General features: G+C 37.9%; 1 protein-coding gene across 2 annotated transcripts in view; it reads left to right on the top strand.

The window, feature by feature from the left end:
- The first annotated feature begins 2882 nt into the window (after positions 1–2882).
- Positions 2883–25244, top strand: part of PALMD (palmdelphin) — a 34826-nt gene continuing 12464 nt past the window's right edge. The window contains exons 1-2 of one of the 2 annotated variants that reach the window (XM_053468957.1): positions 2883–3002; positions 21694–21739. In XM_053468957.1, the coding sequence (XP_053324932.1) occupies positions 21695–21739 (45 nt within the window). In that variant the 5' untranslated portion in view covers positions 2883–3002; position 21694. The remainder of the gene's footprint in view (positions 3003–21693; positions 21740–25244) is intronic. The other variant, XM_053468956.1, reaches the window with a different exon arrangement.

The raw sequence follows: 25244 nt of genomic DNA on the forward strand, positions 1-25244 counted from the left end.
TAAAGCGTTTGATGATTGTGTCTATTCACTAGAGGGCACATAGCTGGCAGTTTATTGGATTGAAGCCAAACTTGCCAATTTGCAGTTAAATATACTAGACTGTTGAAAAACAAGAAATTTGCGGATCAAACTGGACATATTGGACAATGGACTTCTCCCATGGACGTAGTCGCTAGCACTAGGAATTACGATAACCCCGACTCAACGCACTAGACATCATTGAATATTGTTGCAGAAATGTCCAAACATGAAAGTATATAAATATTAATAAACAGAGGCTTACGTATAGCACCATGCACAAAATAGAAAGGAAATTATTTCCTTCTAATCTGAGAAAACAAATGCAACAAACCCAAACAAATCAAACCAAGAAAACTATGTAAAATAATGAATGCTACTATAATTTTATATAATAATGTGTATGACTTATCGTCTGAGGAAGCAAAGAAGGAAGACTACTCCCCTATTCAGGACAAGTTTACAGCCTAGCCTAACCTGCGCTTTGTTTAATGTTCTATGACTAGTATTCATTATCTACTATATAGGGCATTTTTACATGATTTAATTTTCATTGTTGCTCCTGAAGGAGAAATAAAGTTAAAACAGAATGCGAAACCTGTGGTAAATGATTGGTTTACCATAGTCTAATTACGTCTAGTTATAAATCAGCGCTACGGAATTTGATGGCGCTATATAAAACAATAAACAATAATAATATTAATAATAAATATTTTAAGTTGATTATTTTGCCATTAACCCTCCTTTCATCCTAATGATTAAACATTTCATGTCACCCCATAGTAGGGTGCATTTTAAAGGGTAGCCACCAGATGGCAGTGTGTGTGAAGAATATAACAAAGAAAATATTAGATGTGATTGAAATGTGTGTTGACATAAGATAATGTATAAATAAATAAAATAAATAAATAAAAATATGCCACGTTTTGTTTTTACATAATTAGTCGCTTGCAATATTCTGGATGCTGCTAACTCCGCCATACACTTTTCCATTTTTATATGTTTTATATGTTATGCTTTTCCTAAAGATCTTGTTCTTTAACAATCAGTATGTGTTCTGGTCAGCGATGGTTTTCTTGGAGCTTTGACAATGTATAAGTGCGAATATCGTGCACAGAATTTGTAATATGGTAATTGGAACAAGGCGAGTCGTACAATAGTAGAGGAAGTCCCTGCCCTTCAGTCTAGGAGGGAGCAAGACAGAAAGAATTCCATCTCTATTTTAGGCTGAGAACCGCTAGTGCCGTATCTTATCACTGTACATTGCAATACTTTCAAACCTGAAGTTGGATTGTACATTGCTTTGAATCCAACGTGTTTTACATTGCTGTAGCAAAGGGTAGTCATCAGATTTCATCTTGCTGACGGTTAGCTGGAAATATTCAGGACAGACTGACGTTACGTGATGTGTTGCGGGTGCTGTCAAGGAATGAGCATGTGCGCTGAGAGTAAGAACCTATGGCACAGGACTGAAAACACCTATTAAGGGGCTTTTTGTGTGTGAGCCAGCTCCCAGGGACAGTTTTGGTCATACTGGGACCTTGGGCAAGCCTATGCCATTGGGCCCCCTCCTAGTCATACCTCCCAGTGGTGTATTTCTTTGGAGGTCTGTGCGGCTTCTCGGCATAAGCCTCTATATTATTGAATTCTCCTTCAGGGTTTTGTGTATCTCCTGGTGCAGGAGTATAATGTCATATCCCGACACTGGTGAAAGAACACGATGGAGGAGTCAATAGGTTAGCGGTCAATGCTGCCAACCCCCATCTACTGTGCCTGACGTACCTTCCATCTGTAATAGGTAATCAGGGTGACCAAGGATAGCTGATGTGAGCCTCTTTGGTAAGCTTAGGCCCAGAGCATTGTAAAGATGGCCCATGTTAAAGATGTCTGTGTCATCTCTAATTCCGCCTCCTCTTTACTGGTTTGGTCCTCACATGAGTCGATATTACATCTTTCCTAAGAGATGGCCGCTTGATATTGAAAATGTACAAACTGTAGGGCATAAGATAGATTTAAACATAGATGTAAGATTGATACGTAACGTGTACCTCATTTCTGTAAAATGCCCTTTTCCACTAAGCACAATCCGGAGGTATAATTCTCCAAACCATCAAACATTTGGATCTTTGATAAGAGGCACATAAGAGGAGAAACAAGGCAAACAGGGGGAAAAAAAGCTAAATAAACGGTATATCTGAACAGTAGAGAATGAAATATAAGCTGTGTTCCCAGAATATATAGTCTAATGGAAAAAAGATTGTAAATAAGTTATATTTAAAAAATGATTTACGGTATTACAAGTCATACAGATAAATGTGAATTAACACTGCGTGCATCTGCCACATTCTGTGTTGAAGGGACACTCCTGCCATGAATACACATTAAAGTATATGCATTCTTCTATACTGATGGCGTCAAGGATATCAGACTGTCCGTTTTTTGGTAATAAGATTTTTATTGAGTTTACCATTTACAGAAAAGAAAACATATGAAAATAACAGACAATCTCATTCATCTTGATGGGGTCCACAATATTACCTAGATACATCGGGAAGTTACAACAGTATACTTCAGCTTGCTTCACAATGTTACATATATATATATATATATATATATATATATATAACAGCCTTAACTGTTAATAAAGTTAGCCTGGTGTTGGTTATAGTAGAACCTTGTTCTAATTCACTTCTATCTAAAATAATATATGTCCTACTTATGGTTCAATTCACTTCAAGCACCTAACGCTAAGCTGGATTTAGTCAGTAGCATAATGCTAGCGATATGTCAATACGGCTTTAAACCTTTCAGTTTGTTTGTCTCTTGTGACCTTGCGTTCAGTTATTTCTATAGCCTATTGGTGGCTCGGATCATATGAACAGGTATACTCTGACCTGCACTGATTTACTTTCACAGTCTGCCTGTTGTCGGGGACACAGAGAATTTGCCTGAGCCGTGTTAAAATTCTCACAGGAGAAGGTAAGGTAAAACTATATCAAATTATATATATATTATATATAATATATAATATATTATATATATCTAATAATTCCTTTCTTGTACAATTATTCTATAGTTTGGTTCCTGTTTGTTTCAGTACTTATTTGCTTAACAAGGTGCCACAGAAAGCGTTCTTTTGGGATCTGGAATATGTATAGGGTATACAAAACAGCGGGGCCGGACTGGGGGAGACTAAGTGGTCCTGGCACTTTAAGGCCACCAGCCTCTAATGACGTATGTGTGGCCGCTGGCTGGATGCGTATAACCACACGTTATGTTTTATACTGTCACGGCATGAGGCTCTACTGCAGGAACCGATCTGCTGCTTGAGTGTCAGTAAGTATGCGGCCCTGTCGGCCACTGGCCCACCAGTTAAATCCCCAGTGGGCCAAATGGCCAGTCCGGGCCTGCAAAACAGCATTGTGGCATGTATTTAAAAATCACCTTAATGTGTATTTGTTCCATTTGTTTTCTCAGATGAAAAGGAAATTATTTTTTAATATTTATATACTTACATGTTTTGGACATTTGTGCAGCAATATTCAATGATGTCCAATAAAGAGCTCTTGGGTCCAGAAAGATCCAGTTTGTAGGATGGTGATTCAATGATTCTCTCACTTAAAAATATTTCGGTTTCAAACATCGTATAGCGAGCCATCAAAGTGAGTCCTGGAGGGAGTAACGTTATACTAATACTAGAGGAGAATATGAATTCATGCATCTAACAGTCCTGATGGGACAACTTTATGGGGCCATTATTGACAGTTCTATGCCACTGGCCTGCGGTGATTTGGCTATCAAGTTGTGGTAAAACATGAACTAGTTTTAGTGGAAACCTTGAAGTTAAACCTTGGGTTTCAAATACTAAAAAGAGTTAGGTTTCCTATACTTCTGTTACCTCCCATGATCCTTTGCGATTATTCATCGGATATTGGAAATATGGCCACCATTAGCTCTCTTTGTCTTTATATTAATGGTGAAGATAAAACATGATAAATTGGAAAAATATCTCCATTTCTTACATTATCTTTCAAAGGTTAAAAACTGCAATTAAATAATAGACATACTCAAACACAGGTTAAAGTACAATATCACTCAGTTTTCACATGTAGAATAACCCAATGCTCGTTGTAAGCATTACTTGTAAAAAGGGAATCATGAGTGTGGAAAAACAAAGGAAAGACCCAGTATAGGGGCATGTTATTCAACAAGACAAATCATAACAAGTGAATATTGTGAATCAACAAGTCATCACTTGCACCTATGGGACTTAAAGAAAATTGTGAGTTTCTAGTGAAAGAAATTGATGAGTTGAAGCCTATGCCATACATCAAGCCTACTGTACTGTTGATCCATTCTACATTATATGTGGACACCGGATCATCGCACCTATACGAGTTTGTTAAATATATTTTGGGGTACTGTAGTAGCTCTTAAGAGGAAGAATTTTAATTTTTGTGAGGTCTATAGCTGGCCTGTAATGCAGTGCTTTGACCATTGCCTTCCGCAGTTGTTTGGGTAGACTTCATAGTCCATAGTGACCCAATACAAGGAAGCCCCAGAAAATATATCCTTCTACTTCACTTGAATACTCTGTTGCCTTTGTGGTTGACCGACTTAATAGCCATGACCTTGTTCACTTATCAGTGTATTCAGAATCTGAGAATCACACGTTATATCTCCATTTAAAATGTAATGTTTGTTTTGTATATTGTATGTCTCTAAAGCGTTTCTTATTTGAAGAAAGGTGGAATTACCATGAATTTGCCTCGACTCCAGGTCATTTTTTAGAAATTCTGTTTGCTTTCACTAGTTAAACATTTACAAGAGCCATTTATGTTTCTTGTTGAACCTGAAGTTATATTGGAAAGCTTTCCTCTGAAAATGTTATTGACCTCTGTATAATGAGGGGCACAAATGAAATGAAAGAATATTTAGAAATGTGGGGTATTTCCTATGGGTACGAGTAGTAATCTCTCCTGAGCTGCTTTTATGTGAATAGCTTGGGTCACCACCAACATGTTTTATGTGACCAAAGGGGTGACATGGTATCATTTGCCATTTTTCTCTGACGTTATGCTTTTCAGCCATTTTTATATGGAATTTATATATAGTCCCTTTTATTTAGCATGGCAAACTGCCGATTGGCCGCAAAGAACCCGTTGGGATATTCTTTATTGCTTATGCGTATTCTGGATTGTTATGTTTCTGGACTTGGCCAATTGACTAAAGTTGCCTTTGGCTGTCAGGATCTTTGGATAAGTTATATCCACATGCACTCTGTTGGTTTTTTTAGGTATCTAGTTATAAAAACTGTAGGTATTAACTGGTACGTTCTATATTCAACGGCTAATTCTTATGGAAAGACAAGTTTCCCAAGTGTAGAACTAAGTGTTTTTTAGAGCATTTGTAGGTGAACTGAATAAGTACATAGTAACATAGTTTACTCAACTTGAATTACATTTTGTATCTTGCAAACTATATTATCTTCCTCAAAAATGTTCATGATGATACAAGAAAATCATCAGTATAGCAAGCAAAAGATCTTAAAAGATCAGTAGGGTTTTTATTATCTTGACTTCGAAGAACCTGTCCTGTTTCTCTACCACTTATCCCAACAACTAAGCCATTTCAGTGATTCACGTAATCGATGTCCCCAATAAGTGCAGCTACAGACTAATGCTCTCCATGTAAAATGTGTTTACAATTTAAAATTAATCAAATTTAAAATCGTAACATCTAAATAAATCTTACTCATTGAGGCTGATGAAGCTTTCTGTTACTTGGGCTATGGGTGTGAGGACCATATTGTTCCAAGGTCCATGTTCACACATTTCCATAAATATCTGTCCACCCAAAGTATGGAATGTCAGGCATTTGGCTGATATCTGTGACTTGTCCCAACCTTTGAATAGTATATTTAGTTTTACTGCCATGTACTGATAAGACCATCTAGTGATACCATAGATAGAAGAAAACACCGAATCACCAGGGACCATAGTTTAGCATGCATGTTGTTACATAGATTGCTATCAATAATGGTTACACGAAGCAAACTAAAATGGATTTTATAAATAAACGTGTTTGAAAAAAAAAAGAGAATACTCTCCATCAATTCAGTTGCCGATCGGCAGCACGTTTCTATGAAACACTTCTAAATGTTTATTCATGGACATTTGAGTTCTGGTGCTGGTAGTCATGAGGTGGAGGCGAGATGATACAGACTTCATTAAATTAAATACAGATACAGTAGATGTCTGAATGGTCTTCCCTTAGAGCCAAAACAGACTATATCCAAAAAAACGTATGTTACAGACTGTGCTCCCAGCAAAATAAGGCATTAGGTATCAAAATAATAAATAATTAATAAAAAAAACTTAATCAAGTTAATAAACATATGTATTTTAATCAGAAAATATTACAATGCATTATCTATATCATTGGCAACATGATCACATTGTTGGCTCATGAGAAAAGGGCATCAATCCATCATGTATGTGTTGATACCTAATCACTTATTGTGGTAGGAGTGCGGTCTGTAACATGTTTTTGGGGTACAGACTTTATATGTTCCTTAATAGAGAGCTCAAACCAGGCAGATGGGTAGTGTTACCCCTAGTGGGTAACTACACATAGTGGGTGACATTATGGCTGCGGATATGTTGGGTGGCAGCAATGAACAAATTGCCTTAATTCATATCAACATACAGATACGTACTGTCAATAAACATGAGGCAGTACTGTGTACCTGAATAGGTGCTCAGCATTACAATGATCCAATCAGAGGATCCCAACTGCCCCATGTGAAGCCAGATCTGTGAAGCCCGACCTTCTGAATGTATCAGAGCTTTAAGGGGCTAAAAACAGTTTCACTTAAACATTATGATGTTAAACCCTTAAATAATCAAGTGCAATAGATAAAAACCCCTCTTTTCCCTATTGTCCCTGCTTATTCCTCCCCTGCTCCACTTCAGCTCATAGCCTCTTTTATGTAGCAATAAATCATTCAAACTTGTTCACTGAAGAACGAAAACAGTTCATGTTTTTGTGTATTTAACGGCTACTTGAATAATTTATATATATTTTTGCGTTAGATGCAATGCCCCTAGGAATAGGTGTTCCTTCTTTTCCTGCTGCAGTTAAGCAGGGAATGCCCAGTATGTGTACCGCGCCAGGATTAACTATCGCTGTTCTGCCTCTTTCCTTGTACAATTGTACAGCGCTGCTGAATATGATGGCGCTATATAAAACAATAAATAATAATAATAATCACATAAGGAACCCGTTTGCTGTGTAGGGAAGATGTACACCTCTCCAAATTACTTTTTCAGTTAAAGTATACAAGAGCTATCTAACTGTAATTTCCAGATACAGTATGATTATAATTAAACTGCCATTTTAACTTAAAAATGCAAGATCGCAATATATATATATATATATATATATATATATATATACAGCTTTCAAAAGTATTGTATGGCAGGTTATGTTATGTTTGTATGGCAGGTGCACTTATGAGAAAAGAAGTCTAGACCAACACGGACGGCAGAGATGCACTTTTTGGGGCCTCCTGGGACACTGATCGGTGCTTCACCCTCCGCACCTTTAGAGCTACACTGTTGTTTTTGGTTTGCATAACAGCTTTAAGCTACTATTCTAACAATACAACAGAAGCATTTTAATCACCAAACTAGCTTTCTCAATACCTCTTTAAATGGGGCCAGCATAGTTATTGCTTAATATCTCCAAACAAGAAACCCCACATAAACAGCTTTGCCCTTTTATACAACCCATTTATGCTAAAAAGAAACACTCCATGTACTTTGAGATAATTGGTGAATACCTGAACTTGGCTCCCCTCCAGGATTGTTTTATCACGAGCGTCATATGTGAATAACCTTCAGTATGTATAACATTCTCTTCAACCTTGAGCCATCATAAAGCTTAAACCTGTTGGATTAGTAATTAATAGAAAATAGCTTCAACTGTTTTAAAGGCAGGCACGGCAAATACCAGAGGCTCAATGATTCTGTTTTCAGTCTATAATGTATCAGACAGGGTAGGCTCTATCATGAGAGCTGCCAAAGTCTACATGTTTCCAGACGCTGATCTATGTGCATATGACACTGCGCTAAGGTAAAAGGCAAACTGTTATTGGATGATTGGAACCCATGTGATTTCAGAGGAGTGACACCAAATCCTAAGGTACCCCTTCCACAGCGATATAGTTATATGTGTCACTGATAGGCCAGTTGGCGAGATCTAAGATCTCCATTGCAACCTGCCCAATAAGCAGTGGAACTGGAGGACCCTGATCAGCCAATAGGATGGCTACCTCTTCAAATATGCTGCCCTTGGCCTGGATACACCTCTGCCTTCCAAGCTGGTTTCTTGTGTATGTGACCTGTCTTGAAATCTCTCAACACTTTGTAAACAAAAAATGGCCTGGGGACGACAATCAGACACTTTATATCGGCAGATATGGCTGTACACTAAAGCCACTGGATCAGGACACTTGGTGATAATATTAACAGGGAGGTTTAGCTTGGCCGATGGCCAGTTCTGGCCTTCTAGCACTTATCTGGTAATCAATAATTTCAGAAGCTAGCTCTGCCTCTACCGAGCACCTTTATTACCTCTCTGTGTGATTTCATACACCTGTTTAGATGTCTGGTTACCATCGCAGACAGCAGCAATATTACACATCAACAGACCAGTTATTATAACAAACTGGAATTGGGCTCTGACAGGAAGCAGATGTTCCTAGAGCTTTCCAAACTACCCTTTCCTTGATGAGATTAAGTTAGGAAGATTACACATTTAACCTATGGAAAAAATGATTGTGTTCTGATCCTCACTAACATTTCCGTGCCTCGTTATTAATGAGTCTGGAGGAACTGTTTATAAAAGAAAAAGCAATGGGACGGTATATTCTCCTCCTCGTCAAACTGTGTGACAAATGTGTAGTCCTGTGAATTCCAGCGTGTGTGTGCAAAATGAAGTCATGAGTCATAAGATTAGGTAACATTCCATATGCAGAACATGCCTACTTTATTTAAAGTGAACGTACAAAATTAATAGATGGATATGTATTATGAAGACTGGATTTTTTTAAAAAACCAAATAAAAATAAATTATTGTATAAATTAATAATAATAAAAAAAATACAGCATGCAACTTGCTAAACATTTTCCGTGACATTAAATAGAGCAATGACCCCTAATCTAAGGTACAATCTTACTTGTAAGCAGATATGGAAAAAAAGACAAACCATAAATGTAATAAGAATAATAGTGGTGATGCATAAAATGAAGTTTTAATCTTAATTTAGTTAACCCCTTAATGACAAAGCCAGTACATGTACGGGCTCAAAATGCATTGTTTTCAATGGGTTTAGGGACCGCCCATTGTTCTTAAGAGGTTAAACATGTATAATAATGTTAAGAAGACTTTGGCTATTCCATGGTTGTTCATTCCATTTTCCAATCCCCATAAATGAAAAGCCATTTTTATGGGGTGGTTAAGGTTGGAAACATTTTGCCCCTGGGGTGGCCCAGTAATATAGCAGCCCTAAAGTCATCTGCCAGAGAACAAAGTCAATGCACATTATCTGTCCCTGTCCAAAACACATTTACAAGACGGTAATGTATAACTTGATAGATTTGTAGTAGTGGATCTAGTTATAAGATTGTTAAAATCAAATAGCTAAAGCAATTACAACACTATCCACAGATTGCATTTTATGAAAATGATCTCAATTTTATGTCAAAACTATACAACAGAGGATTATTAATGAAATATCAAAAGTGATCCAAAGAAGGAAAAGCGGTGAAACGGCGTCAGGGTCATGGGCGGCCAAGGCTCATTGATGCACATGAGGGGCGAAGGCTGGTCCGTGAGGTCAAATCCAACAGACGAGCTACTGTAGCTGAAATTGCTGAAAACGTTAATACTGGTTCTGATAGAAAGGTGTCAGAACACACAGTGTATCGCTGTATCGCAGTTTGTTGCTTATGGGGGCTGCATAGCCACAGGACGGTCAGAGTGCCCATGCTGACCCCTGTCCACCACCGAAAGCACCTACAATGGGCACGTGAGCATAAGAGCTGGACCACGGAGCAATGGAAGTAGGCTGTCTGTTCTGATGAATCACGTTTTCTATTACATCACATGGATGACCGGGTGCTTCGCTTACCTGGAGAACACCTGGCACCAGGATGCATCCATGGAGGCCACACCTCGCAACTTACAGGACTTAAAGGATCTGCTGCTAACATTTTGGTGCCAGATCCCACAGCACGCTTTAGGAGGTCTAGCAGAGTCCATGCCTCGATGGGTCAGGGCTGTCTTGGTGGCAAAAGGGGGACCTATAATATTAGGCAGGTGGTCATAATGTTATGGTTGATCGGTGTATCTAGATACATATATATATGCACAAGGCATACAATTATCACCTATTCATATATGTGCATGTAACTAAAATACTTGCAAACACAATCGCACAAGCATAGTTGTTACAAGGTATTACAGAGGATGAATACTTGTTCAGCTAATATAATCCCCTGTGAGTCATATGATATATGAATTCATCTTCATACCAGTGCTGACATGATGTGCTACATTCTCCAGATACGTGACAGGTGGTTACATCAGACAAACATTGTTCTGAAGGGGAAACCGTCTTCATGATTAAAGTTGACCTGTCACTTAAAACCAACAACAGCTTATATTAACAACTGTGTCTAAAATATTCTGTATGTACCGTATATTGTCTTTTTAAGAGCTTCAGCCGCCTTTATGATATTTTAACTAATATAATTTTAATCAGTCATGGAACTAGTTTTACTGTCAAGCTGGAAACAATAACCAGGCAAATAAAGTAATTGTAGTGCCAGGTGATTTTACAGCCGTTAATAAAATGAAGGGATACAAATTAAATAATCAATCGGAATGACACAGTCATGTAATTTATGTAAATATTATGTTATAAGCACAAAATGTAGTAATAAAATAGTGAACTACTGAAATCATTTTTTTAAGTACTGTGATTTATTGTCTATATTCTTTCTTCATTATTCCAGACAATGATGTGAGTAGCTGGGAGGGTAGGTTTTAAAAGCCTAGACCTAATCAGTACCAGTCCTTAGGCTAGAAACACAATTAGGGAGACAAAGTGATCTAAATTTGCTTATTGTGGCTCATGTCTGGGTCTTGTCATTGCCAGAGGTCCTCCTCAGTTCCTTGGATTGTCCTCTCATTATAACAACTTGGTAACCGTACGTTCCTACTGTTATGAGGTTGCCCTGTTGATCTTCGCCATGCTAGCTCAATGGTTTTTGGTACCTCAAGAAAAGCTTGATTATGGAGTTTAGTATTGGCGGATCTCCATTGATAAACACCGATTATCTAAGATAAAGCATATTTTAAATATGTATTAAATTACAGGAGTCTGTACTTCTTCTTAGAACTAAACCCACAGGTAGACATTTTTGTAAAATCTATGTTTTTCTCTTGGTCTATTAGCTGAATTTTCTTTAGTGGTCATTCTATGCTTTTGTCTGAGTGCCATCATATTATAAATATAAGGGGATGTCTGGAAACTGTGCCCGGCTCTCCCCATTCTAGAGTTTTCAGATATCAGTTTTCAGGGAGCAGTTCTCCAACTGAGACTTTCGTCTTCGTTTGCTGGATTCAGTGAGAAAGAAAATGCAGCTGTTTGGTGGTAGCCGTGTTATGCTTTGTATTTGCTGATGATAATGAGCATGCCAGGCCCACCTTCCCGACGCATAAAGGTTAACAACGACCCGAAATGTGGTTTGTCATTGCACTTTATCTAATTATTAGTTACAATAACAACTAAAGATGTATACATAGGTGGGAAGCTGGTACATTTCCAACAATGTTATGCTCCGTAATGTGCCATTGAGATTATATGGCATGTAATTTCAGCCCACACACATTCTGACAGCTGCACATTTGGGAGGGGGGAATGTTGGGGGCTGATGTATTTTCTAAAGTTACAGCACCTTGTGACAGGACAGACTGATGATGTAACGCTCTATCATCAAGTTATTTTATTTCTTATTCCGCCCCACTACAGTACAGTCAATTTACCATTTACAAACTGACCTGAGAACTTTACCAGCTTAGCATCACATACATAAGCAGTTTTTTTTACGTATAATACTTATAATAAAAAAATCAGTTAAAGGGACATTCCATACATCACCTGAACTTTTTATACGATAGCTGAGTGGTCCCTTTAAATTGTTTTGGTACCCCCTTTCGAATGCGGAATGCCCTACACGTATTTGCCCCTTTCCCCATCTACCCCCAACTATTTTGCCAGAGACATGTCTCGCCGAACACATCTATTCAGGATTTGGAAGGGGAACCCGAGACTAGAATAAAATAGTGTAATCCTGTGTATTTTAAACCAGTCTGTAGGTAGCAAAATATATGTGGGTTATTGGATTAGTGACTGCACCATCCCATCGATGATTATGTTAATAAGACCACTTTTCAGACATTAGACTGAAATCACTTTAGATGTCTATTCACTAAAGGGAGAGTTGTGATTTCAGCTCAAGTCACTATTTATTATGAAGGATCAACATTAGCAGGATTTTTCCAGCAAGAACAACAGAGTTGGCCCTGTATAATACATCATTCAATGTGTAAGGAACCTCTGATTTAACTACACATTATACACGGCCATCTCAGTTCTTTCTGCTGCAGAAGCTCAATGGAGTTGGACCTTCATAATGTATAGTGAAGTCAAGGATCTGAAGTACAACTGTCCCTCAAACTCTCCTGTCAACTTTCCCTTTAGCAAATAAACCCATCGTGTGACTAGATGCTGTTTATAAAAAGTGAGATTAGTGCAAAGTTTGAGAAGTGGTCTTGTTTCTGTAGCTTTCAACTGTAAGGTGCTTTTTTCCATCCATTGCTTTGGTGGCAAGCTGACCTTTTGACTTTACACTAGAATCTTTCCTTCCTATGGAGAAACTAATGTTGAAGCAAAGCAAGGTTGAACTTGAGTACTACGTCTTGCCGTAATTAACAGTGCTGCTATGTCCAGCAGATGAGGCAGGTATATCAGGTGGAGTTCATCAGTATGTAGCCTCTGAGAAATATCTCTTTCATATCTGCCATTTTTAGAGTTTTCCTCCATGCAGTTCTTTCTACTGTTTCATCGCTTTTGTGATGTCACATTTGTTGGCAGAAGCCCCAACACTAGTCACACAAGCAGCCAGACCTTCTGTCAACCTTATGCACCAAGGCATGTATCATGTTCAGATGGAGAGCATACATGCCTTCTTGCAACTTTCGTAATACCCCACAGCTACTGCCTGGACCATCTCCAAAATGAACAGGCTCCTTGGCAGACATACGCTAGAAAGGCCACATAAAGAAGAGAGTGCAAGCTCTATGGTGTGGATTCTAAACAGATTTGCCCCTAGGTATCTCCCAGCATATCAGATGTAGGTCAGATTAGTTCCTCTACCCTACTGCTTTCTGATGTGGACCTTTGGAATCATGGGGCACTTTTTTATAAAATCTGATTTTATCAGCCCCCTTTGTGTTCACTTGGAAAAATTTTCTACAGGAAAATGTTTATTCAGTCGACTGTAAATAGTTTGCATTTTACAATACCCCGCTGATGTCGTGATATTTTAAGGAATTCACTAATCACCCCCCCACACACAGTTGGCCAAAAAGCACTTGGTTCTATTCTTAGGGTCATTTGTTGCAGCAGCTGAACTATATACCGCAAGAAAAATCAGTGTCAAATACCAAAGCAAATAATTATTGGTGGAAACATGTCACAATGACTATATGTGCAACCCATAACACAGTTTTATGCATAATTGTTTAGCCAAGTATATAAAATAGTCTGCACAGTATACATATTTTCACATATCATAAGGTTTCAGGTATAATACACACCTGTGTGCAATAAACAAATTCAATAGGAATCATATTTAATAGCAGCCCTGGATGAAAGCATTTATGTGTCTACAGCTGATAATTGCGTGGCACCAAGTGTTTCCTATTCTTTTGTGACGGTGACATCATATTGTAAAACAAAATGGACGGCCATGTTTTGTAAACAATAAAGTGGACGGGCACTCTGTAGAAAGTAGGCAGACAGATACAATACAAGGGGGCCTATTAAAGAGACATGGGCATGGAGCTTTACTAGGCCCTGTTAACTTGAAATGTAATAGGTTTTATCACACTATGCTAGTCATCCTCTAAGTGTGCTGAAATTGGGAAATATTATATGTGAGATTTTACAGTATGACATCATAGGAATGAATGTGTTTAGCAACTTTCTTCCGAAAAGGAAAAAGAGGCTGTACTATCCAGCTAAACTCATCCTTGTGATTTTGCCCACAATCCTTAAACAATACATCTTCAGCCTCCTTAAATATTGAGATCATTGAAATATTGCTTCAAGTTGCACTTTTTGGTGTCAGGCCGTAGCACCGGGTGTAAATATTGTGCCTGCATTCAACAAACATCATAGTATTTTCAATGCGTATATTTTTTACTATGAAATTTATTTCTTAAAACAAATGGATGATGACATCTATTGTTTTTATAGTCTAACTCCCTAGTAGAAATAGGTAAATATCAAGTCTACCATATGGAATATCTCACCCTAGATCCAAACATAGCATTCTTCTGTTATGGCCAGGATGATGGTAAAGTGAGAATAATATTCAACTTTTGGAAGCATTAGCTAAGTAGTATTTTTCTCCAGAATTGGTGGCACCCTTGACACAACAAAAGAAAAATGGCTAAATTAGCAGGCCAGCCTATATGTCTTCACGTATGCAACATAAAGAATGTTCCTGACTGGCATTAACAGCTGTCATCAGGATCAGAAAGGCTGCGTGAGATTTTATGAATAGGCCATGGCATTGGATAGCCCTTTGATACGTGATATAAAAGTGGTGCTTATCTTTAATTATGTTGATGCACCATCAAAAAGAGAAATCAACTTAAGGACACTAAGCAAAGGGAAAAATATAATGAATAATTGAATGTAATGAAAATCATCTCCTCTCAATGCAATATTTGGTGATATATTTGGTATAAATATTAGCCTTCACCGGACCTATCAATTAATTTGACACAAGCCTCATTGCCTGTTATTTTTGTGTTATCTACAGATCAACGGGTAGGGAAATAAATTTTAGAACACAGTGCAGTAGGGTAACCAGGTAATGCCAAAGGGTTCACTTACATTTTCCGCCATCACTGTGAATATTTAATGGGTGTTCAATAAAGACAGCCATGTGATATTTTGTGTGGGTTTCCCTGCTCAAACACCACACTGAGTTGATTCTTTATAATAATATTAATGAAGTCCAGCTTGTACAATAAAATCTTTTCATTTATATACATTCATTTGTCAGGGGGTCAGGCTGGATGATTAAGACTGAGACCTTCTATAGTTTACCACAAAGTAGTTGTTTGTCCAGTAGTCTATGGTAACAGAGACAGAACAGGTACCATGACTAACATGCAGTTGTCTAAAAACACTATATTATTCAAAGACATTGTAAGCAAAATACTTTTGAAAGACTATTTTTATATGATACTAGTAATGTAATATAGTTTTGTTGGAAGTTCCCCTTTAAGAACACGAATGTGCTGAACACTGACAAATATGTCACTTTTCATTAACAGAACAATAGTGAAATCAGCACAATAAAAACATAGAAATCGCGTGCTATTTATAATAGAAGAATGGCAGGATATGCGTGAGGAGGGGTATAAGGAACAAGGTCAGAACTGGCTTTTTCCCAAATCCACATTAATTCTAAGTGATTATTGTGTAAATTCTGTCTGCGACAACAAAGTCTGATATGAGAATTCCAAGCTTGAAATGACACATAAAATGTACTTCAAAAATGAATGCCAAATGGTCAATATAGGTTTAAAATGATTGCAAAGGTTCCTTTGGGGTATTTAATTTTAACCTCTTAATGACAAAGCCCGTACATGTACAGGCTCAAAATGCATTGTTTTCAATGGGTTTAGGGACCGACCATTGTCCTTAAGGGGTTAAAATGTACCATAAAGTAGATGACTAAGATGCATTTCAGAAAAAAAATTGATTTACTGGGCAGATTGCGTAAACTCCAGAGTTCTGGGCTGTACCGGAAAACATAAGATAATTAGGTCCAGAGACAGGTCTTAGCGGAAAACCTAGCATTTTGGGCAAAGGCGGTTATTAAGCATTTATTGCAATGTCTTAAAACCGGTAAAAAAAAACACAAGACTATGAATAGACATTGTTACAAGCATCTTTCAGGCTAAGACTTACTGTGTTCTAATTATTGTATCTTTTCCAGTGTAGGCCGCAGCTATGGGGTTAGTCATTTGTTACAGTGTACAGATGTAATGGATAGATAGATAGATAGATAGATAGATAGATAGATAGATAGATAGATAGATAGATAGATAGACAGTTTACATTGGCCCTAACAAATTCAAATTGGTAAAGACAAACCAATATAGTGCTTTCCCTTTAATTTATATATATGTGTAACAGGTTCTAGGTTAGCTTGAAGCAATTGCCAGGTTACCCTGATGAGAAATCCTCCAGGGCCAATTACCTCATTCCAAACCAATGTTGTGAAGGTGTACAAGAGGAATTCTTTCTTAAGAAAACACTTGACATGTCCTTATGACTAATTGAAGTATTTAAATATAATATTTCACAATAAAGACGGAACATGATATGGCACTCCAAATAATATGACACAACCACACTTTCACACTTAAGAAACATTGTCCCTTGTGTAAAACTTTACTAAATGTACAATATCTCGTTTTTTGACAACTCATATCTGAACCAGGCCCTAGTTGCAATGATTGCTGAGCGGAAACACAGAGCCTTATCTCCATGGTTATTTGTTGACAGACCATTATTAAATGTATTGAATATCCCATGAAATAAACACATCTCTGCATAAGTAAAATCATGGTATACAGAGGTACAGCTCCACATTCACCCCTTGGTTTTTCACCCCTACGCACACCCACACATGCTTAATGTTTTAATATTTCTGAAGTCTATTTCCTCATAGAATGCCATCTGTCAGGTGGCCTTTCCGTTGTCTACCACAATGCCAATGAGTTGTACGTATAGATCAATCAATATATGAACTATACGGCTGTAAAACCAACATTTTATTTTAAAAAATCTATGCAATGTCTTTAAAGCATTTTTACTAAGTAGCAATAACTTAAAAAATTACAATGGAACTTCTCCTGTTGAATATCATGATAATCTCATAGCCGCAGCATTATATTCTGTCACGAAAATACGTAACTGGCTCTCGCACAAAAAATATTTGCTTTAAGTAAGATAAAATGATTTATTATACAGCCAGATATACTATTCACTCCGAAATATCATAGTCACATAAGGTTTAAGAAGAAATATGAGGATGATTCATAATAATTCACAAACATGAGAAAATCCATAAATCTAGGTGTTGAAATGATGATACAATTATTGACCTTGTTCCGGAACGTGAATTGTAATGATAAATTGACTGAATTTTTGCAATTATATAAGTGAATTGTTTTCCAGAAAGGAATCTTAATGTAGAAGATATTTATATTAACACGCATATACATATGTCTCTGATTTCTTTGGTAGTTTAGGTAATTATGGATTGTTTTCTACAAATTTAGATAGTTGGTGGAGATTTCTATAATTTCTATAATGTAACCAACAGCCAGTCACAGGGGAATTTCCACACCTGAGAACTTCTCAATGAGGCATCAGACTACAGCGGACTAAAATCACAAAGCCCCAAGTATTAAGCCAGTATCACAACCTCATGCTGACGAGTCCCATCAAGGATGAAACAGCCGTCCATGAGTGTTGATCTGGCTATTGCACCTCTAATCCGAGTTTTGTCTAAAGGCTGTCTTGTACAGCGGGCAATTACTTTCAAGGGATCCATGTATAAAGTGGATATAGAGGCAAAAGGTGATTATTGTTGACCTTATTTGCATGTGCCTACCCAGAATCCCTTGTGGTTGTGGCAGCACCATGAGATATCTGAGAGAAAAACTTGGCTTGTCTGGTGTCTGTAGATGAGTGTTTAATAATACTTCTACTACCATATTCAAATAAACTACATTGCTCTTCTAATAACCATGGAGGTAGTTGATAAAATAGCCGCCTAGAAGTCCATTCAGAGACCGGCCCTAATCAGTTGCTAATCAGCATATGGCACTTTCTTTAAAGATACGGTAAACCGTCAACTGTGTTCAAGCAGGGATTTAAACACTTATAAAGTTGTGAGAATGAACATAGAATGTGAGGGAGTCAGCGCTAGACTGTGACCTTGAAAATCTGTCAATTCACCTTGAGACATTGGAATGAATAAAATCCAGAGCGTTCACAGATGACAAAACAGCTTCTGTTCCCAAAATGTATGGTCACATACAGACAGAATACATTCATACAGAGATCAAACAATTAGCTGGGTGAAACACCTGAGCATCCAGGTACAGACACCCGCTCCGCTGCAATTTGGATTTTTTTTTAAATTAGAGCCACAAGGTCAAAAAACACACACAACACGGCTATGAGACCATCGCCAAAAAGACTAGTTTATAAAAAAAAAACTAAAAAGTATTTCAGGCCTGGAAACAACATTTTGCATGTTGCCATTTGCTCAAATAATTACAGGAAATTGCATTTGCGAAATACGTAGGGGTAGCTGACCCCATATTTTGGGGTATTTGTTTGCAGGTGCAAACAATCTTAAGCACAGGAAACATAATAAAAACATTGGCCCATTTGACAAAAAATGTGACAACAAAAGAAAATATCATGGATCTTTTTTTCAATAGGGTAAACATATGTGGGGTAAACATATGTGGAGCAACCTTTGGCTGTGAATTGCTATTAACGTTACAGGTCCAGCATATGACTTTCATACAAAGGACTTCTTAACTATAGACCTCTAGTAGAATTCAGTTTCAAGTGTGTAATGTCCAGATCATTTGGAGATCCTGTTTATGCCTCTTGCAGACACAAAAGCAGCTGCTTGGAGTCTGGCATCCGAACACGTGTTCCGTGTGTGATCTTGGTTTCTGCCTGGTCAGTGGCAGAGCGGTATTAAAGGCAGTTTACATGACAGCTGGTGTGTTTCATTCTCGATTACGTAAATCCAGATCATAACGGGATTAACATACCTTCTACATAACCATGGGGAACGATACTGTGAATTCTGCCCTGTAACACATTATACAATGCTGTAAATATGTACTGAAAGATGAAAACCATCTGGCTCACTAATAGTTAACATATTACTGCTTTACAGTTAAAAGACATATGCAACGTCTACAACTGAGATTAAGAGCAGCTGAAAATGTAATGGCTCATTTATGGATCTTACAGATAATTCTTACATTTGGTCCATGGATGGAAATAAGTTCTAGGCATCATGGCCTATCTGTTTTTTAGATTTGTTTAACAAATATTAGCAAAATCAGAATAGAAGGTTTCTATATTAACAAAGGAAAACATTATTGTTCTTTCATTATTATTATTATTTTAATCATATTAGCCAATAGAAGAAATTCAGAACGGTAGGGAATGTGTTAGATGAATTCACATAGACCTAAACTGGGCAACATTATAAATAGAGTATTGATGCACCCGTGTTGGCCCTATGGTTATGGGCTTTATATGAATGGATTCTACATAACTGATACAGTAGAGAATAATTAAAAAAAAGAAAATAATAATGTAAATGTATGGAGGATTGGAAAGGGCACTATGGGCAATCATTAGAGGGCTAACGCAAACATTGTAGATGGACATTTCGTTGAAACGTTGTCACACTTCTGTTTGATTTCTGTAATTAAGCTGTTAAAGTTTATATTGGGGTGTTACATTTTTGCCATCATGCCATCATGCGTTTATAAAGCATACAGGAAGACTCCAGAGTAATCCAGCAGTCTTCATTTGGGACTGTGAATAACCGATGACTGACTTCAATAATTTCATATAATCCCTTTAGGATTTTATGGCTCAGCTGTCCTCTCTGTTTCTCAATCATCAAGTAGGAACATGTGAAGAAATACAAAACAATTATCATTATTTCTGCAGAAAACAGTAATTTTCTTGAAAATGGACAGTGATTAAAAGCGTTAGACAAGTAATTCTCACATCAACCATGGGCATTCAATAAAGTGAACATGGTTACGTACATTAATGCTAACTATTACTGATCTTAGCAGTATCTTTGTGGGTTCTGGAAAATACAACTACTGAAATTGGAAGAATGTATTATCTACATGGAACATGGTGCTTGGGGCAAAATATTTCCCAACTGTAGCTTGATATTTTCATTATTCATTATAGAGTTGTATTTAAAGTGTCGCGTAACATCATTATAGGTCCTCTGAGACCCTGTGCAGACCCACGCTGGGTGGCCTAGCATGGAAGTCAGAAACCTAAACCTATGCCTTTTTAGATTGGGTTTAAGTCAAATCTCAGAAGAAGCAACATCAGTTTTAGTATGACTGGTGTTACTGACCAGCACTTAATCTCTAATATCTGAGATATGAACCCCGCATACTTGGAATTTTAGGTACATTCTGGCAAAGGCCGTTGTGGCAACCGTGCTTAATACAATTTTGTTTCTAACCCATCACGTTTTGTTTGCGGAGGCACCGCCACTGTTCTTGCTGTACACAAAACAGAATCATGGCTGTATAAAATCAGACTGGTTCAAGAATCTAGAATGAGCGCAGTTGCATCCGTCAAGATTTTACCCCACTTTACTCAAGTGAACCCACCCTGAAAAACTCAATCATGGGTCCTGAGACAGCACAGGTTATCCCAAGAGTTCTTAATTTATCTTTGATGTGGCTCAAACCTCTCTGATACCCATGAACATGCATTTATTCACTATTGAGTGGTGGAAAAAATCATCCCACTTCAAGTGATTATGCATTATTTATAGCCAACTAAGCCGTTAACTTTTTCAAGCAAAAACAGCCTAACGAGACTGGTTAATTTATAATTAATTGGGTTAGACAATAAAATACCGCTCCCTGTTTTAGTGAATAAATCCCAATGTTCCTTTTCCTTAAGCATAAACGTGCAGGATGGTAATACGGTATATACTCAGCTCGACAAATTCATTGACTCTAAAAGCCAAGGATTTTGAATGATTTAAATACAAATATGATTCATTGATCAACAACGTGTGCTGCTTTAGATTTCTTTACCTAATTCCTTACCATTGTTCTATTTGTTTTCTTTAGTGTATTATCATCGTCTAAAACAGCACAAAGTAATATGATACAAGGACACTTAGCAACAGAGAGCCGGCAGCCTGTTACAGTATCAAAGCTTGTGCTCTGCCGCTGAAACTTGTCAGTGATGCTGGCTTTCTGGCTGCCTGTAGATCACACCCTCGTTACATGTGCCTGTCTGGGCTGATCCGTTGACTTGTCTCAGCCCATTGACAAACTCTCCACTCCTTTCCACAGTTGCTTAGGGCTCAGGACCTGCAGCAACTTTCCTGGTCTCAGTGTCGTGGCTCTTTCTCCACATATTGTGGCTATTTATCCTTCTATTGTCTCGCTCTGAATGTATTTTTCCATATAACTTTTCAGGATGGAAGAGGCTGAGTTACTTAAGGAGAGACTGCAAGCCATTACCGTGAGTATTCCTGTTTATTACTACAATTCTTCATCTAGTTCATTGATTGCGTTTTGAGTGCATGGACGTAAATCATTTAAATTTTCCGCCATATATTTTGCATTTGTAGCTCATTGAACGGTACACATATTTGTTATAAGAGGACACCGTAGAAGCTGAAAGATCTTACAAGAGATCAGGTGGATGTGCAGAAAAAAATGTACCAAGCAGAGGTGTTGAAGGCTACATAACGAATGTGTTTATTTCAAGGACATTAGGTCAATCTCTTGACCTGCAATTAGGACAGATATCGGCCAGCACAAAAATAGTCTTTTAAATCCCCAGATACTCAGTTGGAAGGAGAGAAAACCATTCTTTGTGTACCAAATGCAATAGTGATGTTCTAAAATATGTCACAACGTTAGATTTTCAATGCTCTCTTATTTGCATTGATTACAATCCGTTGCTTGAAGCTTTCTCCTACCTGCTGAAAAGCCATTGCTCATCCATGGTGATAAAGGTGGTATTATTTAGCATTATTTATCAAGTGTCCAGGCACGCTTTAATGTCAAGTTGAATTTCCTACGTAAACATAAGAATTAACACACTATTTATAGGGGATCAGATCTCTTTGTACATCAGCAGGTCCAGTTAGTGGTATAGAAAAGTTTAACGTACCAATGCAGAGTTACTACCGCCTGAAACAGATGTGAGATGGGCATTTAAACTGCATAGTTCTACTAAAGCACTCAGGCCGTCTTTATGAAGGTAAACCGGTATTTGTTTCATCTAATCATACTAATGTGGGTGCTTGCTTAATGCATTTGGTGCAAAACAGAAGCAAAATTAGTGCAAAGATCCCCTTGTACTGGTCTCGCTGCTGTTTTTCATGCGATAAATACATTCTCCTGGATGTTTCCATAGAAACCTGTGACTTTTTTTTGTCTTTTAACAAGAACAATAATTGCCCTGGCTTGCACTATTAAATTAGGCAATTGAAGGTTTATATGTCTATTATTAACACCTTTGGCATAAGAGGGATATGTAAGGAAAGGGTTAAATGTGTTTAATCTCATTAATAAATTATAAGAAATACATATTCCCAGGAGAGTTTTAGCCAATTATATCTAAGCATTCTATCATACCATTAGGACAGGCACAGACTGGAATAAAGAGCATTTAATGGGGTGGCTATGGTCCATTTTGCGCTTGCTGTATGTTTTTTTATTAACTCTTTGAGTGTAGAGATAGCCTATGGCAGTCCAGATGCTATGAACATAGTCTTGTGGCTGGCTGGGCATGATGGTAATTATAGCCCCCTGCAAATGGAGTATCCATAGTAAGATAAATCCGAAAATCCCTCCCTGGTGTGATGAGTGTAGATCGTTGTCTCAGCCGTGGAAAAATGCAGTAGATATAACCGGTACATTCAAGTAGCACAGAGCACCGGCAATGTACATGACGTATACAAGTACTTGCTACTTAATAGATAAAGAGTCTTTGTTCTGATCTACTTAAAACGTGTCACCAAGTACAACTAGACTCATGGATATTTATGCAAATGTAGACACTTGGTATTATTTGGGTGTCTTCGTTTCCAAAAATACCCACTTGGTATTACTTGGGTTGCATTTTTTCCCAAAATGGTTATTGCTTAATGCATTCAAAAAACCTTCAGGCCTCTTCTCATTATAGGACCACTTTAGCCCTCTTTTTATGTTAGATGTATATTGGGGTGCTTTTTGCATGGACTCCAATGCAACTTACTGCATGCACATAAGATCAGGGTTTCATTTGTTATTGGAGTTAGAAAATGAGTTGGGGTTGCATAGCCTGTGGTGCGCCAACTTTATTTGGCTTTCTCAACTACCATCACTCTCAATTTCTTAATAAGGATGTTGGTTGTTATTACAATAGCAGCAGCAGCAGGATATATAAAGGCTGCCCTACCTCATAAACAGGAAAGGTGTATTACTAAAACAGCTGAGAGTGCCAAGCAATTATCCAATCTTCAGCCATAAAGTAGGTAAGTCGGCGCCGTGGCTTGTTTGAGTGCTGAAATTAAAGATGGGAAAAGTTGTATCATGTTTAAAAATAACAAAATGACATCACTTCCTTTGACAAGATTGATGTCATCAATTTCAGAGGCTTAACGTCGCAAGTGCCAGGCCAGCTGGTTATTTTGATGTCTGCAACATTGTGCTATGTGTGAACAATAAATTGGTCAGAAGCATCCATTGTGCAGTTACTGAAGACCACACAAAAGGAACTTTACGGGCCAAAGGCCTTTAAATATCTGTACTGCTAGTCTTCTGTACACCGGAGTAAATCATGGAAGCAATGGCGAGGGATCTTCAGATTTCCCAGCAGACCTTACCCTGAGGCAATTGTTAGTTTCTTGCAATATGTTACTAGAGTGCCTGACATTAAGGGCTAAAGATTATTTTAAAGTTGGAGCATACGAGCCTCTGTAAGATATTTACAAAGACAGGCAAAATATAACAGATATCCTTTTTTACCCCTTTTCCCTACTTTGCTCTCATCTCCCAGTTTGGTTTAGCTCCACTGTTTCTGGCACCATAGATGGACCCAATCTCCAGCACACCTTCCTACAGGTTCTAGCTTGCTTCTATGTTTGAGCACATGGTTACAGCACCCCCGGCCAGCTCAGACAGTCATTTAGGTCAGCGATATGGCAGGTCTCTCCATTAATTAATGGAAGTAATTAACATCTTGCTCTAAGAAGGACTGAGTGGACTATACCCGCATCTTAAATCCTGATTTTTTTAGGATCCTAGGATGTCAGGGAGGTTGGGCAGATTCCAACAGGAACTTAGAGAAGAAATATATTGTTCTGATGTGATGATATTTGAGCTCAGATGTCCTCCTGTTTAGTAATTCCAGACAGGAGAGTAAATTCGGCCCTTTGTTCCTGTCTGCAGACTCCCGCAATTAAAATATGTATGCCTGAGTAACATCAAGTTGTATGTACAACAAAACCGGTTGCCATGGGTTTGTCATAGACACTCCTGCAGCAATTTGCAAGTATAGCATCACATTCTCCACTGACATCAGTCACGTTTTCCAAAGGAGACTCTGGGAAATTGCCTTGTTGGCTTTGGCATAGTTTGGAACAGCTGTGCTGCCAGCATCAACTTGAATTGCCACTTACTAGGCCCTACATGCAAAGTATGTTTGGTCAGATGCCTTCGTCTATATTTAACCCTTTATCTGACAAGTCATTGACCCCTGGCCTCCATTTAGAAGTGATAGGTTTGGCAGTTGTGGGTACGTCTCTGGCCACACTTTTGGTGGGGTGTCAGGTGGCTTCCATGGGCAGTTCCTGTTTGTAACCTTAGAATTGTATATCAATGAAACTTTGCCTTAATGCTTCTTAATATACTCTGATGAGATACTCTGATGAGATGCCGTCAAGTGCTTTATGACCTTCCGGTTTTGTGATGAGACGTCTTCTGAGGCTGTCTGTCTTTAAGTGCACTTATGAACGCTAACAAACAGCTCCGTT

Source organism: Spea bombifrons, chromosome 6 (genome assembly GCF_027358695.1).
Source record: "Spea bombifrons isolate aSpeBom1 chromosome 6, aSpeBom1.2.pri, whole genome shotgun sequence".
Taxonomy (NCBI): domain Eukaryota; kingdom Metazoa; phylum Chordata; class Amphibia; order Anura; family Pelobatidae; genus Spea; species Spea bombifrons.